Source organism: Canis aureus, chromosome 15 (assembly GCF_053574225.1).
Source record: "Canis aureus isolate CA01 chromosome 15, VMU_Caureus_v.1.0, whole genome shotgun sequence".
NCBI classification, from domain to species: domain Eukaryota; kingdom Metazoa; phylum Chordata; class Mammalia; order Carnivora; family Canidae; genus Canis; species Canis aureus.
The window spans coordinates 22,382,216-22,402,726 of NC_135625.1; the positions used below are offsets into that span (position 1 = coordinate 22,382,216).

At 38.4% G+C, this 20,511-nt stretch overlaps 1 protein-coding gene across 5 annotated transcripts in view; it reads right to left on the reverse strand.

The window, feature by feature from the left end:
• FAT1 (FAT atypical cadherin 1) overlaps positions 1-20,511 on the reverse strand; it is a 127,204-nt gene that overhangs the window by 70,202 nt on the left and 36,491 nt on the right. For all 5 annotated transcript variants that reach the window (XR_013352704.1, XM_077848810.1, XM_077848807.1 and 2 more), the window contains exon 3: positions 916-1,230. Coding sequence is in view for 4 of the 5 variants with exons in the window: in XM_077848810.1 (XP_077704936.1) it covers positions 916-1,230 (315 nt within the window). In the remaining variant the exon portion in view is untranslated. The remainder of the gene's footprint in view (positions 1-915; positions 1,231-20,511) is intronic.

Genomic DNA, 20,511 nt, shown 5'->3' on the forward strand with positions numbered 1-20,511 from the left:
TAGCAAAGACATGATGGAGGTATATACATACATTAGTCCATCTCCCTCTTCAGAACATTCCGTTAACCAGATTCTATTGAAAAGTACCACATCACTGAACCATCCCTACTTTCAAAGGCCAGTGATCTATTCGATAAGAAGTTTTCTTTCTGACAAATAAACAATCCTCACAATGTCATATGGTGATTCTGTCTTAAGTGTGATTAAGAAATCACAAGTGGAAGCTCTTTTTTGTGTGTGTGAAATAAGGCAAAAGAGAAGAACTAATAAAAACAGAGATGCTGTCAAATGTAAAAGAACAAAGATTAAGAGTTGATACTGATTTTGGAAGAGTATTTTGGCGTCAAGGAGCTACCCACTTACAAGCAGGGGGTCAGACCCTGGGAAAACAGAGGGAAAACTTGATATATCAGGTCAAGAACGTAACTGCTCCCAATCTGAAAACTGTTTAATCTTGATCCTCTCTTGCCTGCAGAGACACAGAAATACTCTATGAAAAAATTCTAAAACCACACAGAAAGATACTGCGAATTGTGAAATTCCTTTGATAATTCTTCATAAAAAGCAGAGTTCAGAAGACTGAACACTTAGCAGCAGTAGAATCTGCAGTGAGTTTAAGATATATCACTAATTTAGGAGCTTTTACTGAAACACTGTATTTGTTTTTTCACCTGAAAGTGAAATTCCACTAATGAGCAAAGTCATAAAATAAGCTCTATAAAAACAAGTTCAAAGGGGGTAAAGAAAAACATTTGGATTAAGTTCTCATCAGGAAATAAAGCCTTGTTTGGAATAACTCAAAGGGGAAATGATTTATCAAAATAAAGAGAAGTGGTAAAATTAAGAAAATTCTTAATTTCCCCGCATCAAGAAGTGTTAAGCATAAAGGTTTCACACAATACTATCGATACATACCTGTTTTAGGATGTATTGAAAAAAATCCTTGTGGATTTCCACTTGTAATTTTGTACATCAGTTTGTCATTAGAGCTAGAATCTGGATCAAATGCCTCTATTTGGACCACTGATACATCCTTGGGAGAATTTTCTATTATTTCTGGGTAATAAACAGGCTCTGACGTCTGCGGTGCATTGTCATTGACATCCTCAACCTCTATGTAGATCTCTATAAATGACGAGAGAGGCACCACACCCCGATCTGCTGCATAGACTGTTAGCCAGTAATGCGAGGTGGACTCCCGGTCCAGCCGATCTGAAGTCTCTATGACACCTGGAAAGAAAGAAGACAGCGTGTTGTCAACAACAACAACAACAACAACAACAACCTGCCTCGTTGACCAAGTGTCAACCTAAATAACAACTCTTTTTCTCAAAGGCTTGTGTGTCACTTAGAGTTGCACGCTCTCGGGCACATTAGCTAACCCTCTCTGTGCCTCTGTTTCTTTCTGTAAGATGGAAACAACAGTATGTTCACAGGTTGATTAAATGAGCAAATACACACATGAACAATCAGACTAGCACCCGGTGGGTAGTATGGTCTGTCCAAGTGTTTATTATTATTAGCGTTAGGTGTCGGGCACCGTGCAGAACCCTTTACAAATAGTATCCCAGTTAAGTCTCAAAATAACCCAAGAAGATGGGCACTAAGAGATCAGCTAATGGCCCAGTGCTCTGTGTTTCCAAGGATGAAATCTGTGAGATTCTCTATTTTTCCTAAAGGTTAATCAGGGACCAAGAGACAAAATCAACAAGCCATGGTCCAGGTCAGAGCCCCCAGTCTAGCAGCCCCTGCTTCCCACACTGCATTCATGTGACTGCTGCTGGAGTCTAGATACAGAGGCGACACTCCTCGGTGCATCACAGTTTGGTATACACAGAGTACAGCGTGTCAAAATCCAGAATAAGGGTCTGCTCAAGTCTCTTGCCCATAGAATGAAACCCTTTAGTTTCTTTTAATGCCCCCTTAGGCAAATGGCAAGACAACCAGTGTGCTAAAAATATAAATTCTGCTACAATCATGAATAAGCTCCACAAGGGCAGAGGCCACATCGTTCTTGAATTCCAACTGGCAGAGCCTGCACCTTCCCCAGAGCCCAATAATTACTTATTCAATTACTTATTCAATTAAATAGGTTTATATATTTACTTATCTATTTATTTTTTGTAAATAGATGCCTTACGCTGAAGATGGTACAGAAAGTTCCTCAATTGGGACCCAAACTAGAACACATTTCCTACTAAGTCAACCAGTAAAAGATGAGTTACAGGATTACAAAGAGGGTTAAAGTGTCTGTAATGTTCTGGCCCAGCCACTGAAACCAGTCAAAACCTTACTCAATCCCAGGATTAACCACTTCTCACGATAATGATAAAGTGGAAATATCCATTACTCTTAGGGAAATCCCACCTGTTTATTCAATGGTGTGATCCTGTCCTTTGGTGTTCCTGAAATACTGCACTTCATTTTTTTTTCTTGTGCATTAATCATTCTGAATGAACGCTACTTTTGAGGATTCAACACTATAGGGTTCAGGTTGGACTTTGGAAATCCTACAACTCTAAGCATTACTGGTTTCCCATTCAGCAAACTACTACAGGAAAAAGAATAATTTTTTTTTAAGATTTTATTTATTTGTCAGAGAGAGAGAGCACAAGCAGGGGGAACAGCAGGCAGAAGGAGAGGGAGAAGCAGGCTCCTCACTGAGCAGGGAGCCCGATGCAGGGCTGGATCCCAGAACCCGGGGATCATGACCTGAACCAAAGGCACATGATTAACCAACTGAGCCACCCAAGTGCCCAAACAAATGTCAATTTAATCTGCACCGAAAATGAAACTCTATTTATCTCAACCAAACATAAATCTGCTTTCTTACGTTTTGATCACTGCATAAATGTATATCTTTGCTTATTGAAGCAGTATCACAAAAACTCACTTATTTCGAGTGTCAGATCATCGTATCTAACATCCCCCCAAAGGTTTACAAGGTATAAATACCAAACTTAACCAAATATTAAAATGTGAAATAGATGATCATGAAATGAGGACCACTATTCAGAAAGCATAATTACATACAACGGTTTCATTAATTCTTAGCAAACCCTCAAAATGGATCCATAATATTCCCAGGAATAATGAACAAAGCCTCACAACTCTTAAATAAAAAGGAACTAACTGGTCTCCCTATGCAGCAGAGGTAACTGTCAGAAAAATCCAGCATGTTTTCCTTTTTGTCTAATCCAAACATAGTCTACGTGTATCCAGTCTGTTCACTAAATTAGTAAAACTCTACCTGTTTTTGGCCTGAAAGAAGAGTGTCCTTAGTGACCAAGGGAAAAGTAATGTTTTCCAGTTTCCCTTTTCATCACCCCCATCAAGGGTTGCAAAGGAAGTCAGGGAATAACAGAATGTTCTCTCTACTCAGATTGCATATTAATAAATGAGTGTACATATGTTCCTTTGTGCTCTGCCATTAAAATGTAACATGATTCCTCTGACAGGTGAAGAATTAGCAAATTTCAAGAAGAAAGCTACATGGTCGGTGTTTGTATTTACCTCTTTCTGGCTCTAATACTCCCTTCATGTTGCTATCTGCTTTTTAAAAAAAAAAAAAATTGTGTCCCTCTAAGTGTGATCTGTAGGCATTCAGTAACAATGATAATTACAGAAACAAATTTGTTCAGTGTTTACTGTATGCCAGGCACTATGATAACCGTCTCACACGCACTACTGTGTTGTCACAGCCAACCTGACTACATATGTGGATCTATCATCCTCAAATTGCAGATGAAGACCTCAGATTAAGAGCGATGAGGAACTTTCCTGGGGTCATAATAAATGGCAGAGCTGGAGTTCAAATACCATGAACCTTTGACGTCAGTGCCAACAAAATGCCACTGGTCCAAGGTAGTACGACATAAGTGTAGTAAACAAAATATAATGTGAAAATTCTAAAAGGACAAGTCAAACCTATTTTTTTTTTACATGTCAGTATTCAGAAGGATTGTATTAAATGTTCATTCACATATAATAGCTTTCTCCAGTTTCATGGTGGAAGGAAAAAAAAAGAAAATTATAATATTTGCAGTTTATATATAAGTATCTAAATTACGTAAGTATACAGCATATAAGTATATATAAGTATATAATGTAAAATACAAACACAAGGTTTAAATCACAGGCAAAAGCAGCTATTTCTTTTCCATCAAGTTTCACTTCGCGTCTACTCTGTAAGTACGCGGACTGTAGCATACAATTACGGGATGCCTTCTGCTGGGGGCCACCCTTCTCCCCGCTATCACCTGGCAAATAGAGGATCAACCATATCCTTCTTTGCATGACCTTGTAGCCACCATCAGGAGAAGTTGTTTCCAAATCCAAGGTTACTCCCAGATATTTCTTAACATTAAAAGTTAGAGGACAGGGATGGCTAGGTGGCACAGTCGGTTAAGTATCTGCCTTTGGCTGAGGTCATGAACCCGGGGTCCTAGGATCAAGTCCCTCATCGGGCTCCCTGGTCAGCGGGGAGTCTGCTTCTCCCTTTGCCCTCCTCCTATTCATGCTCAACCACAAACTCTCTCTCTCAAATAAAATCTTAAAAAAAGAGAGAGAGCAAAGTGGCTCTCCTCAAATATGGGAGAAAACCAGGATGGTATTAATTAGCAATTAAAATATTAAATATGCATAAGTGAGATGCTCAGATATTCATCTTTCATGAATTCATGGAGTATATATATTTATATCATAGTAATTGTTAAGATGTTTATGTTTACATGTATTTTAATTATATCCTTGTAAAAAATTATTTAATATAGCTTAGAGATAACTGTAAAATAAAGTGAATTTTTGATGCCAAAGGGAAAGGAGGTCATACTGAGTTATGTCTTCTAACAAGAATGCTCAAATTCACAATAATTCAAGTCAGCCTACTTTATTTATAAATATTTTTTAAAGTACACAAAAGGCTTGCCTAGGTACTTTACATGCATTAAATCACTTACAGGACACACACATACTATAAGATGTTCACCCCAGCTTTACAAATGAGGAAAGAGGCTCAAGCCCCAGAGGGCCTAAGAAACATGCTCCAATCAACAGTTGTGGGATCTGAATCAGACGGTCTGATTCCAGGACTCAGGGTCTTCACCACAGGTTAGACTGTCATGACCAGGCCCAGCATCACGGTCACAGGTTCCACGGCACCAAAGATACTGGGGACCACCAGGGGCTGATGCCATGAAGAGAAGCTACAAGTTTTCAATTGCTTACGTAAAGGTGTTCCCCCCCCCCCCCCAACACCTGAAGGACAATAAAAGAAAGGAAGATTCAAGGACTCTGGCCACAGAGGTTCGGGGACAGTGCCTAAGTCTTATTCTAACTGCTGATTCTACTTCTAAGCACTATTTTTAAGAGCAGAAAGTGGGAAAAGACCACATGTATGCAAAGTTATTTTATGTTCTGCTTTTTCATCTCCCTGCTCAGTCACGAGGTGCATCTACTGAAGACTCCCAGGCACGAAGCACCACACTGAGCTCCACCTTGACCCAGGAAAGAGCCAGAAGCGGTCTGGGCTATACAGGGACAAAGAAAGAGTAGCAGATCTAGCCTTGGCGACCTCAACAACGGTAGACCAGCAATCCAACGGTGCAACTCCCTTGTTTTTATAGAAAACTGGAGGATCTGCCAAGTTTAGGAAGCTAAGCAGGTACAGAGTTTAGAATCTAGAATGAGGTACCTCCTCAGTCAGGGGCTCATCAGAACTGAGCATCTGGAAGACAAGCAGTGTCCACACTCCTACCCGTATCCCCAATCCTCCCTGTAGCCACAACCAACATGGACAGACGGATTCCTTCTGTAACTTCAGCAGTACCTTCAATCATTCATAAGAGACAAATCTTGGGGCACCTGGGTGGCTCAGTGGTTGAGCGTCTGCCTCTGGCTCAGGGTGTGATCCCAGGGTCATGGGATCAAGTCCCATCTGCTTCTCTGCTTCTCCCTCTGCCTATGTCTCTGCCTCTCTCCCTGTGTCTCTCAGGAATAAATAAATAAAATCTTTAAAAATATAAGAGAAATCTTCAAAATTCTACGCCCAGGACTCCTCGTCAGTATCTTTGATGCCAGAAAGTGACAACCAAAGCTCCCAGCCAGCACTGGAAGTGAATCTACTTTATTCTCAAAACTTCAACTCCCTCCTATCAGTCTCTACCCCTGACCCCAGCTTCCAATAACAACCATCTTTTCCGCACGACGTTATAAATTCCCTTTTCCTGAAACAATTCTCTAACAACTACAGAACCACCAACGACAGCTATAAATTTTCAAACTCCGGTCTTGAAGATACTTCTCATTAACACATGCCACATTAATACCATATTTGGCACATGTGTCCATCTACACACAAACTCTGCCCTGCATCTTCCAACGTCTTCCCTTCTTTCTCTGCCATCTCTGCTTATTTTTGTTTCCTTATTTTTTTAAGGTTTTATTTATTTATTCATGAGAGACACACAGAGAGGCAGAGACACAGGCAGAGGGAGAAGCAGGCTCCCTGCAGGGAGCCTGATACAGGACTCGATCCCAGGACCCCAGGATCACTCCCTGAGCTGAAGGCCAATGCTCAACCACTGAGCCACCCAGCCCCCACCCCACCCCCTCGCTTTTACTTTCTGAGAGACCAGGGATAGTATGCAACTCGACGATCTGTAAGCCCGGGCTGTAAGAGCAAGAGAAGTGGGAGCCCAGACCCTCCACAGGTCTCTCCAACCAGAAGATCAAGAGCAAGGTTCTAGTGAGAAAGGTGACGGGAGGGGGGCACCTTCCGAATCACGAGGTTCTGGTACAGTAGGGGAGGTCAGGGTGCTGCTTCGTGATTCTGGGATGTATACTGTGAGTATGGAGACAAGTTTAGACAAGCCTGTTATATGCACCACCCAGCAATGTTACAAGGAATCATTCCTTTGCTTTAATGAAACATGACAGAGGCAATAAATGACTAGCTTTCCAATCTCAAGAATACAATGAAGACATTTTCAAGAAAAGTTGTTAATAAGCTGAGAAATTTGAAAGAAGCCGGAAATCTGGAGCTCTTAAAGTAAAAATATTTATCATTCCAAACATACCCTCTAGGATTTCAGAGCCACCACCAGATGTCACTATGGAAACTGACTTTAGAAGTGCATACAGTGGAACAGCTAGACTGAAAGGGGAAATAAATACAATGTAATTTTGTTAAAAGAGTTTGACCCATGCCGTTGAAAAGAGCTCACAGCAAAATGTCTTTCTAGAAGATTCATGCCTGTCCATATGTAATAATTAGGTACCGACGCTGTCTTTTTCATAGCCTGATTATCCCAAGGTTACAGGCTATAGTATTAGTTCCTCAAGTAAATGATTCAAAAGCACAGAGAGGTTTCCAAGAATAACCCATTCCTGCTACCCACCACTGATGGCTAATGGCGTTAACTCGAATATTTGTCCTTGAATAGGAAAGGCCGGCACGTCCTCCAGCTGACACAGGTGGAACAGGATGCTTTCAACACAGTGATTTTTAAGGCAAAAAGTAAAATTATATGTAGCCACTATACTGCCAAAAATGTTTTTAACTCAAATTTCCATGGCCACAGAACATCTTTCTTCCTGGAATTTTCTTTGTTTAACAGGTCTTGGCCCCCTTATCAAGCCCCAATGCCAAAAGTTTCAACAAAACCTTGCTATTTCAGATTCTTCAGCTACTCCGGCTCAAAAATACTTAGCATCAGCAGCAACGGCCGGGCAACAGAAATTTGCAAATCTTTCTCTCCTTTCTGTTAGATCATGCCACATGCATTTTGTTTTTAATTTTTCTGGAACCAAGCTGAAGGCAGCAACTGTATGAAAGCCTCTTTGGTCAATCACAAGAAAAACAAATCATGTTTGTTTTAAACATGAAGTACAATTTTGGATAATATTTTCCCTGTGGCAACAAGCAACTGACTACTCCTTCCTTTAATTCTGTAGTCTCCATCATACACAGAATAACTCTTCTGGAGATAAATGTTTTCCCAAGTATAAAAACAATACTCGATTTTTTTTTAAGATTTTTTTTCTCAACAATACTCACTTTAAAAGAACAGATACTTTCTACACACTGGAGATGCAATATCTATGTGTCTGCAATTAATCCACAAATGGTTATAATTTTTTCCTAAATATGGAAAACCCAGAAATCCCACAGATGTCATATTAAATATTCATCTGCTATAAGACATTCTGCTTTGAAATTAAATTTTAAAAGCAGACTATAGGCTCCCTCTTAAAATGCAAACCATTTGAGGGCAGGGATGTTTTGCCTGTTTTGTTTGGGCCTGGTAAATAGTGGGTGCTTGTTAAGAATGTGTTGTTGAAAAAAGGAGGTCCATCACCAACCAACCAGTTAAGTCTAAGAAACATCCATAGCCAACAGGAGCAGGAGGGGACAAGAGGACTAAATGTAATGGGGGAGCCTGGGCAGGATCCTGGACCAGAAAAGGACACTGGGAAAAAGCTGAGGAAATTTGAAAGAACTCTGGGCTGTAGTTAGTAAGAATGTATCAATATTGGTTTATTAATTACAATGAAAAGACATACTAATGTACGACATTAACAGGGGAAATTGTGTGTGGGATGGGGCTCACTTTTTCTGACTCTATTTAATGTGTTTCCTTCTTTAAGGGATAAAATGTCCAATTTTTTATCTCATTTTCATTAAGTACTAAATGTTATATATATATACACACACACACTTATGTGTGTGTGTATACACATATATGCAAATCAACTTTTTTTTAAAGTAAGCTCTACACCCAACATGGGGCTTGAACTCACGACCCAGAGATCAAGAGTTGCAAGCTCCAGGGATCCCTGGGTGGCTCAGGGGCTTAGCGCCTGCCTTCAGTTCAGGACATGATCCTGGAGTCCCAGGATCAAGTCCCATATGGGGCTCCCTGCATGGAGACTGCTTCTCCCTCTGCCTGTGTCTCTGCCTCTCTCTGTCTCTCATGAATAAATAAATAAAATCTAAAAAAAAAAAAAAAAAAAAAAAAAAAAAGGAGTTGCAAGCTCCACCAACCCGACTAGCCAGGCGCCCATCCCTATAAGTGAAATTTTTAAGTGCTTGAGATCATACAAATAGAGTAAATATCCCATGCTTCTGATAAAAAGAAAGGTCAAAATAAGTAAAATGAACCAACTAAACAGCACCCCTCATGCGCCAAGCAAGCTGCTATGCTAGACAGTTATACTAACACACTGCATAGTTCAAGATACCTCTCTGCCCTCTTACAGCTAAAAACTGAGTTAAGTCATTTTGTAAAATCATCTCTCTAATTTAACTAAAGACATGGTACTGATTATTACCGTGACTTGATCTTTCAAAACCAATGACTTGCTTGCTGTATTATTTGATGAGAAGCCATTCATGACTGGAAACACAGCAAGGGAAACATTAATGATGATGACGCTGCTAATATTATAACCACAAACACATATACAGAACTCATAATGTGCTAGAAACTATTTTAAACACTTCTCATATATTAATTCATTTAATCTTTACAGCAACTCTATGAAGTAGATAATATGCTCAACCTTATTTCACAGAGGAGGAAACAATACCAACAACTTGCCCAAAGTCACAGTTTGTTCATGTGGACCTGGGATTCCATCCCAAAGACACTGGCTTCAGATTATCATGCCACAGCACCTCCCAGTCTCTGGCTGTGCCCTCTAATTAGAAAGAAGCATGAAAATAACCGAACACAGCCTGCAGTTTCCAGAGAAAAAGTCCTGGTTTCAATGGAATGTAAAAAATGTAATGACCAGATGGGGAAAAAAAATTGGTTTTGCTGTCTTCACAACATTCAGGGATCTAGGTGAAGGATCTGATGCTAGAAGCCTTGTTGTTCTGTGCTATTAAGACATGAAGGACAATTCAAAATTTCAGGAGAAAAAGGAAAGTATTTTAACATCTAACAGTATATATGATACAGCTTTTTAATAAAGATGCGTATTACACAGAAAAATGCCACTGATATATAAATTAAGAAAACAGATGAGAAACAAACCTTTAAAAAAGTATATCAAATATGACCCTGGTTCTGCTTAGTTCTGTTAAAAATAAAAAACCACATAAACACACAACACACTATTATATGTGCGGGGGTAGGGGGTGGGGCTTATAAATAAACAAGAAGTTGGAGAGGCAAGAGTCAACCCAGGGGCCAGCCAATTTTTTTAATGTTTAAATTTCTATAACAATGAATTTTAAGCCATATTTAAAATGCACATGATAGAAAAACCATTAAGTACCAGCAGTCCTTTAAAAGTTTTGCCAGTATAACCTCCGCATTTTATTTTCCCTTTATATTTTTAGATATACTTTCTTTCCAAGTATTTATCGGTTTCATTTAATGTAAATAAATGTGTAACGATGGACAGTCAGACAGCTTCAAGAACTAAAATTCACAAGTATTTATATAGGAAACGACTTACAAAGTTTCAGGTCTAGGAAATTCTGTAATTATATCGCCCGGAGTTAGGTCATAAATTAATGATTAAAGGGAAAGCTTTTTATGCACTAACTACCAATCTGTTTTTTCATTATTTAAACTGCCTATTTCAATCATCTTAATTAAAATGTAGATCTATCAACTCTTTCAATTAAAATTGTTGCAATAACTTTAAAATTAGCTGAGGAAGCTTTCTGACTTGCAAACTTACTAAAACATATTAATTAAGTTCATAATCAGATTTTAAGCATCATGTTTCAAGTCCAGGGATTTCTTTAGCTTTGCAGAGTCATTCCCATGGCAAGCTCTACTAAACCATGTTTTCATGCTTTGTTGAGAAATGATTCCAAGTTCTGATTTCTATGTCAGAATCATTAATATTGTTAATGAGGGCTTTCATGGATAAGCTCTCTTAAAGAGGATCATCCTTGGATATCAAAAGTAATATCTGAATACATATTAATTGGATAAAACTACATACACAAGACAGTCTTTAGAGGCATTAAAGTTCAAAGGATAGATTTCACATACCTATGCCAAGGTTTCTAGGAGTTTGTTGTATATGTTAGAAGCTATACACGTTCAATGTTGGTTATTTTTTCCACGTTTATTAGATGCACGCTCAGCAAATGCCTTATATATGCCATGTTATTTTAAGATTTTGAGAGAGAGAGAATGAGTGTGTGCAACAGCCCGGGGGGGGGGGGGGGAAGGGCAGAGGCAGAATGCCAAGCAGACTCCACACTGGGCATGGAGCCTGATCTGGGGCTCGATCCCAGGACCCTGAAATCATGACCTGGAAACTTAACCAACTGAGCCACCCAGGGCGCCCTTGCCATATTATTTAATCCTCACAATTGCTCTGTAAGCTCTGTGGTTTCAGAGGTTTCAAGCTGAAAAGTCACTTGTCCAAAGTCATTTATTCACCATCATAAAAGGAATACATTCATCAATGAATTATTTAGTGAATTCCCTAACCAGTTAGCCATCATAGAACTTATTGTATAACTTGTTTCAGCCTCAAAAGTTTATTAGTAAATTGCCTTAAATTACCCAACTGGTTGCAAAGAAGAAAGAATCCAAAACCAGAGCCCAAACTCCTAAGCACCAGGGTGTTTCCCTCTGCTTTTCTTACTCCTATGGGGTAGCAGGGCTGTGATTCACCAGAGAGATGTGACTCTCAAACCTTGGCTCTTTCCTTCTTAGCTTGTGTAGGTGATGTTCATTAATCCATCACTATCAATGAAAAGAAAAAATAACACATAACAGAAGCATTTGCCCATGGAAGAAGGAAGAACAGGACTTAAAGTATAAACCCCACTAACTGAGGCCCAAACAGATCCCTACACAAAGTTCAAGAATCCCATCTAAGTTTAGGATAAAAAAGGAAAAAGGACATGAAATAGAATCCAACACTGTTCTAGATTCAGTGTATTCAGTATTCTAGAGTTAGTTTACAGTTGGACCTTTGAACAACATGGGTTTGACATGCATAGATCCCCACTTAAACATGGATCTTTTTCGACAAATGCAGTACAGCACTATACGTTATTTTCCCTTCCTTATGATTTTCTTAACATTTTCTTTTCTCTAAGATACTATAAGAAAACCATATATAATACTGTTAGCACACAAAGTATGTGTTAAATTGACTATTTTATCAGCAAAGCTTCTGGTCAACAGTAGGCCATTAGTAGTGAAGTTTGAGGGGAGTCAAGTTATATGCAGATTTTCAACTGCCAGGGAGCTAGAAGGTAGAAGCACTCCTAATCCCCACATTGTTCAGGGGTCGACTGTATTTTTCCTATCATCTTGCTATGTAAAAATTTAGACTGAATTTATATTACATACAACATAATAGGTGGTATATGAGGCACGATGTAATACTGAAGATCACTGTGAAAATATCAAAATTGAGCTGTGAATGCAGTTAGTAACTTTAAAATACTGAGTGGTGGGTGGTAGATCCAGAACTCTAAATGTTAAGCCAGCTATGTAAGTTTTCTATCAGATAAAAACTGGTATTTTAAGGAATACCCCTCTTTGGAAAAATAAATCTTCAGTGACTTTTTAATCTAGTCCCAATATTTAAGTAACGGGTTTTTTTCTTTAACTGTATCCTATAATATCCTCTTCATTAAAAAGGATTTTATGGTGCTTATAGTGGCCTGGATCTTGCTAGAAATTAATCTCAAACTGGCATTACTGATTTACACTTTCTTTAATTCATTCAACAAACAGAGTTCCTACTGTTCGCTAAGCATGGCATAAAGGTGCTAAAGAAACCAAGAGTAGTATAATAAGGTCTTGTGGGAAAGATAGTGAAGTAAAAGAATAATTTATTCCCTAGAACAGTGAATTTCTTCTCCTCTGAAGAAAGCACAAGTATTTGAGAAGCGCAACACAATCATTTAACAACTAGGTATTTTAAATACTTTCTATTTATTTTATAAATATTTTTTACACAAAAGGAAAATAAATCTTTTCTCAGGTTATGAGTCCCTGCCTGAATTGGATGGTGCAACATGTAATTAAGTAATTGAGAAAAAAACTGACTGCAACAATTCCATTTGGTAAGCAAAGATAGGGAGAGGAGGTGAATATACACCAAAATGGTGCACTAGAGGGATGAGTAAATTTTTTTCTTTGTGTATTTTCTAATTTTTCTACAAGAAATACACATGCACTGCATAAAACTATTGTTTTTAAACCTGCATGGATAAAGGATTAATCCAAAGCGTATTCAACAGAACTGAAGAAATTTCAGCAATGTAAAAGCAACCTTTATAAGTAAAGAGTGACTGACAGGTTTCCATAAGCCTAGTAACAACTGCCCGAAACATTTGTATTGCAAAGTATGTCTTTGCATGAAGAAGACAAGGCACTATTCAGTGATTAAAATGTCAGCTGAAATGACTCAGCCTCATGCCAAACTCCTTCCAGCAGTCCCTTGCTAAAGAAGGAAAGGAATGAGATCCCTCTGCTACGTTCAAGTACTGCACTGGCCACTGTATAAACACAGCTCTTTCCAGAAGAGACCGTTGTCTCCAGAGTCCTAGAATGCACAAGGCTCGTGGAAGAGCAAGTTTGCCTTTTTTCTACGGTTTGTTTAGGCTTCTATAAAACAGATCCTAAACACAGAAAACGGCACCTATTTATTTTTCTTAAAATAAAACCTAAGACCCACAGGCAGTTCAGTCATGCCAAAAGGAAGGTATGTTTTACATGAACTGAACACCAGTTGAAGCAAATACAAATCGCCCCTCCCTTTCCTACCCATTCCAAAGACATCTTTCCTCACTTTTGATACAAAAAAAAAAAAAGTTCTGTATTAAATGCTTTTTAACTACAAAGCAGTATTTAAATTTTAAAAACTCAAATTATTTTGCAAATTTAAAAGGGTAATTTAGAAGCAATATTCAGCTACTTTAAATATCCACTCTGCTGCCAAACCCATTACGTGTAAGAACTCAGAAACCCGTTATGCCTCAATTTCCTCATGTAGAAAATGAGGAAAATAGATGTAGCATAAGGACTAAGTGATCAGTATAAAAAATAATTACTACTAATAATCTATTGTGATGCTCAAGAATCTAAAGTGAAGTCAAGATTTAGGAAGACTCTTACCAGAAGTGTAACACCTTAATTCCTAACCTCTGTTCTCACAAGGATGCTGCTATTACTCCAGGGAGTTAACTCACTAACAGAAACTACATTATGAAGTAGTGTTTAAAACAGAACTATTAGAATCACTTAGCCACCAGGAGACTAAAACACTCCAAAGTGTTCTGAACTGAATACTGCAGAGGAAAAGTAATTCAGACCACCGTGGCAACATTTTCAATAGACACATAAATAATTTCCATTGATGGTATAAAAAATATGTTATGTGTGCACATAACATATTTTTTATACCATCAATGCTGCTCAAATGGCCTTTGAAATCTGTTATTTAAAAAAAAAAAGAAATATGTTATTAACTCTCCCCTAAACCCCAATAAAGTACAGTGACTTTTGTGAGACACTATGAAGTCCCAATTTCAAATATGGCATGATAGTCCAAAGTAGGAAGAATCAAATTAGAAATTCCTGGAGCAAAGAAAGAACATTATGTCCATCTTTGCCCCAGATACCATCCCCACTTATTTTCATCAAATTTTGATCAAATTTCAGCAAGGTTCCAGTAGTCGCTACAGATCATGAGTTAAAACGAACTAAGTTCAACAAAAAACGCTGCTAGAATGTACCATGATCTCTAAAAAAATTTATTTGAAGCATAAACCTTATACCTACGTGTCAGTTATCCCTTAGCCACCCTATGTACAAAACAATTAGGATCACATGGAGGTGAGGCATGTCAGATACCTCCTTAACTAAGACCTGGGAAGAAAACCCAAGATCCCCACCCAGGTAACAGGAGTATGAATCATATGCCTCCCAAGACTTTTCTCAAATTATCAGTAACTTACCTTCTGAACTGCTAAAGACTGTCAATGTTTCTAACTCAAGGTGTTTTATGACCTAGACACATAAAGACTTTTTTTTTTTTTAAACAAAAAGAATGCTTCTGACAGAAAAGAACTGGCTTTTAATGATTTCCTTTATAAGTAGTTAAAAACAGCAATCTCATCCAAGGGTTTTTATCCCAGAGAATAAGAAAGTCTATTACCAAAGGGGAAAATTGGTTTGGCAAACCATCAGAGTTGACAGGAGTGGTAAGAAAAATAGAAGAGCATTTTCCTTCCTTTCTCCTTGGTACCAGCGATTACCTGCTCTCACTGGGGTCCCCAAGAACCAAGCATAAAGCCTGGATGGGGAAACAAAATGAGCAATAGAGTTGTGGCTCAGTAAGATGGTCAGCAGTAGGGGGAAAGGAGGAGCCTCTACCACAAAACTGGAGGAAGACGAGCTGCTGGTCCCCTCCCGGGTAAGGCAGGGCCACTCCCTTCCCTGGGACAACTGCCCGGTACCCGGCCATTCACCTGGGGGCACAGACCATGCACCTGCCTCCCCACCACCTGACACCACCTGGTCCCTGCAGTTCTCACCTCCCTCACCTCCACTTCAGGCCACACAAGCCTGTTTGTATTTCAGGGGCTGTTCTTCCCGAGGAGCAAAAATTGCCCTCAACAGGCTGGCTCTCCAACTCTGGTCATTCGAGTCTCAGCTCACACTGCCCCCCCAGGAGCTTCCCTGACAACTCAGTTTTAAAGAAGGTCTCATTGAGAGCCTACAAAAAACCCTGGATCATCACAATGCACTGTTTAATTCTCTCCACAGTGCTTCTAAGCTGCGTGTGTGTTTGTGTCTGTCTTCTTCAGCCTGGGTTTATTACTGGTTTCCTCTCTCTAGGAAGAAAGCTCCATGGGCTTCAGAGGGCTGTGTGTGTATGTACACTGCAGAAACCCCAGCACCCATGAGCTGGCAAGTGGGAGGCGGTCACTAAATGGTCATCAGCAAAAATAAAATATAAAATAAACACCAATAAATAAATGGCTATCAGCAAGTGAATGAATGAAGGAACTCTTTATCAGGCCTTTTCCAGTGTCTGAAATCTTACTTCTATGACATACTCCCAAAGCTTCCATTTCAGAGGCTGCTGGTGATTTCTCCAAAGTCCCCATCCTTTGGAGAGCCAAGCAGGATTTGAGTCTGCCTGACACATGGATTCCAGGGCCACTAAGACTTCCCATCCTCTTCTCCATCCCCACATTCTCATTTCCCCACAACCTCCCGCCAGGCTTCTAGCAGAGTCCAATAAACTGGTTCTTCTCCCTAAGATCACAGATCCATCAAGATCATGAGGGCTTGCTGTTTCATTCTCTCTGCTGACCTTCTAGAATTACTAACCCTTTTATAGCAATCAGACAGTACTTCTGAAAATGGTTAAATTCCCACAGTAGCACCCCAAATCTTCACTGAAAAAATTTTAATGCAATTTTAACAAAATATTACATATAAAATTTAATAAAACTGTACTTTCCTGTTGTTTTCAAGAGTTATAGCACAGTAAGATGACTACTTAATTAATTCCACTGAGCTAACACACAGGCATCCTGTAATTCACGTAAACAAATAATTGAATAAGCAAATTAATAGTTTAGTAAACTATAGATATATGCTTACCTACTTAAGAAAAGAAGCTATAATTTATCATATTTATCTGTATTTAAGAATGCATTTATTCTAGGGGTGCTTGGGTGGCTCAGTCAGCTAAGCATCTGCCTGGGGTTCAGGTCATGATCTCAGGGTCCTGAGACGAGCCCCATATAGGGCTCCCTGCTCAGTGGGCAAGCCTGCTTCTCCCTCTCCCTCTGCCCGCCACCCTGCTTGTGCTCTCTCGCACGCACTCTAATAAATAAAATTAAAAAAAAAAGAATATATTAAATCTGTAAGAAATTCTTCATTCCATAGAAACCCTATCTACCCACTCAATTTGGTCATTATGAACTACAGATATTAGACAATAATAAACTATATCATCTTCTCTTAAAAAACCTTTTTTTTAAAAAAAAAAGTTTTTAATTCCATTTTTTTCTAAGTCCATGATGTGGACCGAATCCCCTCCCCAATTATACTATACCCACCCCGGATGCAGATTCCACCACATGGTACATATTGGTGCTTTGTGCTTGACACTGAAATGAGTCTGTAAAAAGGCCAGGCAGGGCTGTGAGAGGGGAAGGAGAAAGTGCTTTTGCAAATTTCCTGTTGGCTCTCATACAAGACTCACTAGCTACTGTTAACTGTGCTTCCTCCTGAGAAATGTGCCTGCCTTCCACACCTGAACATTCCAATGCACAGGAAGTAGAACTGGCACTTGGCCTCTTTTCAACAGGATGAAATAACTATGAAACTTCTTTATAGGAAACTGTAAAATAATTACCATATACCTTCCAAAGCAATCAATATTCTTTTCAGAAGTCGATGACCATATGTTAATCATTAATTTGGGGTTTAACAGGGGATGGGAAAAAAAAATCCCTTGTCTCTTTATCCCACCAGTTTGAATCCCAGCACACTGAAACATCTTCAGATAAATAATTTAAATAGGGTAACAGAACTAAAATGTAACCTCTAAATTAAAGGGGTAACCTCTGGACACTGTAACATATTAAACCTAAGAGGTGCTGTTTTCATTTACCATTCTGTGTTCGGTTTGGACTAATTGAATATGTCAATCTCTTATTGTTTTTGGCAACTTCTTTTATGTCCAAAATCAAGCCATGAATTTCAGGAATTCAGCAAGCAAGCCCCTTCTGTGCATGAAACACTGTATCTCAAAGGAAGAAAATGAACCAGTGTCCTAATCCCTTGGGAAAAAAATATAAAGTACATAAGCCAAAGTCTCAAAACCAAAATGACAGAGAAGTAACCAAGCAGCACAGACCCATCTTATCTGGCCTGTGATTCACCTCACCTTTCTTTCACTATAGAAGGGCACTCCAAGGGCATTACCCTTAGATGAAACAAAGCATTCCAAAAAGGCAAAGGCATTCACATGGAGCTCTTTTCACAGGGACAGCAAGAACAAGCCTTATATTTCATGAATGAATAAGCTGTAATGAAGCATTTCTGTGTCCCTAAATAAAATTTCAAATAGCTTATAGTGTGTTGCACTGCAGAGAGCATTAAATGACCACGACAATGAGAAAATTAATAGGAAAGCCAAACTTCCCTATTTTTCAAAGTACAAACATAAAATATATGCAGGCCAAAGATTTCACTTTAAATGAAAAATCTTCATGAGGATGTTCTTAAAATCACAGGCTTACAACCAGCCAACAGAGGCCTAGGCCTGCCTGAGGTTGCTTTAGGCTTCCTGACTCTTCAGGTAAGGATTATGGGTTCAAAAACAAAACAAAACAAAAACAACTTTTTTTTAAAACGAAAGTTTCCTTTTCCTTTGAATACATCTCAGAGGTTCTTTTCTTCAACTTTTGAAGCATTTAGCCAGTAATTTTCAACCTGAATAATGCTTTCTATATATGGAGTTCTGTAATTAACACAGATCTCTGATTTCCATAAAGCCAACCTACATTTGGTTACTTTAAAAAACAGTGAAGATTTTTTTGTTAACTTTTACAAGAGACTACTTTATTCCCTCCAGCCTAGGTAAGAAGCACACACTCCCCAGTAAAAAAAGAACACAAGGGCAGACCCTGTTCTCACACCATAAACACATCTAAGTTCACCTTATGGATTTGTAGACGGGTTCATTTCTAGGCAACCAGGTTGGGGGAATCTGCTGTAAGGAAATCTGCTTCCCCTAGATAAACAGTCTAATTGTAATGTTACAAAAAACTAAAATTAATCAAATCCCTACTCTAAATTCTTTGACTCTCTGACTCACTTTTAACAATCCCTAAAGCTTGAATTCAAATATGTACAGGAAGTAAGCATTGGAAGCATTGGAAAATAAAGCCCTGAAGAGCTGTAATCAACCAACTGTTCCATTAAAACAGACAACCACTGTCTGGTTTAGAAAAATAATGGATTTCTTACTTCCAGATGATTAAAGATGCATCCATTCAGTACGGCAGCCTTTAGAATGAGTCCCCCAAGGCAAGTAAGGCAGAAAGTTTGTGTACCATAATTATTTGTGAATTTTCTTCTCCATCCAGATTCTGGAGAAACCATGTAGAGATTTTTTTTTCCTCCTTACTTTCTCCCATCTTTACTAGTAAATTAGACTTTAAAGTAGGTTTTATAAGTCACTGCAATTATAAGTATGCAGTATGAAGCAAACAAAAAATATTACTGAATTTCTGAATGAGTACTCTTTTTTTTTCCCCCCAAGGGCTCAATAAAATCACCTCAGTATATTTAAATCAATGTATTAACTTCATAATATCTGGGCATATAATTTTAATATTTAATTCTTAGATCCAGTGCCTAAATCATCAACTAAAACTTTATCACTTTTTTTTAAAAAAACTGTTCTCTTTGCCCAATTATGTTTTGAATAAAAACCTGTGTTTTATCTGTGTCATACCCTTTCCTGGGTACTTCACTTGAGTTAATAGCTGTCAAGAATTGCTTGTTGCCTGATAAAAGATCTTTGATAATTTGTTCTGAAATCATCCCATGAATAAGATAATTTGTCTCAATTCAATCACTATGCTGCTGTGTATATATTAGCTATGGACTCAGGTTAGTGAATCAATTTATAAGGACCACTTAGGGAATATAGAGAGAAGAAACTATATTCGCGGTTGTAACAGTAAAATCACTTTTTTTTTTAAATTACTGAAGTATAGTTGACATGCAATGTTATATATTAGTTTCAGATCTATAACAGTATTTGACAATTCTAAATATTACTCAGTGCTCACCACAGTAAGTGCAGTCACTGTCATCATCCAACATGATAACAATATTACTGACTATATTCCCTGTTCTGTGCTTTTCATCTCCATGACTTTTTAACTGGACATTTGTACCTCTTAACCCCATTTATTATTTGGAATCCCCCACAGCAGCTAAAATTAGAAATTCATACTAAACAGAGGCTTTTATAAACAGTAGCTAACCAAGGGAAATAAAAAGCTTCCACTTTTAGAGGTCCCCCCACAGGACCTTTATCTGGCAGACAGGAAGCATCCATTCTTTTAAAAGTTACAGAAATAAGCCTTAAGAGGTCATTGGAGACAGAAATCCAAAAAAGCTAAGTAAATCAGAATATGGTCTCAAAAAGTTGGTTTATAAAAGAGTAAGAGTTTTCAAACATATAAGCCAGACACAAAACTAACAATCACTATTTCAAATTATGATAGTCCCCTAAATGAAGATTTTTCCACGAATAATACTGGCACTTTTTCAGTTAGTTTTTAAATCCAAACAGTGTCAGCAAGAATGCTGAGATGAATTCTCTCGAACTGCTAATGAGACTTTTCTTTCTGGATGAACATGTGGCAATTTGTCTGGTATCAGAAAGCTTTTTAAATGTCTAGTTTCTTTGACCCAGTAATTCTACTTCCTGAAATTTAGGTGAGGGCAAAATAGAAATACATCAACAATTAAAAATGTT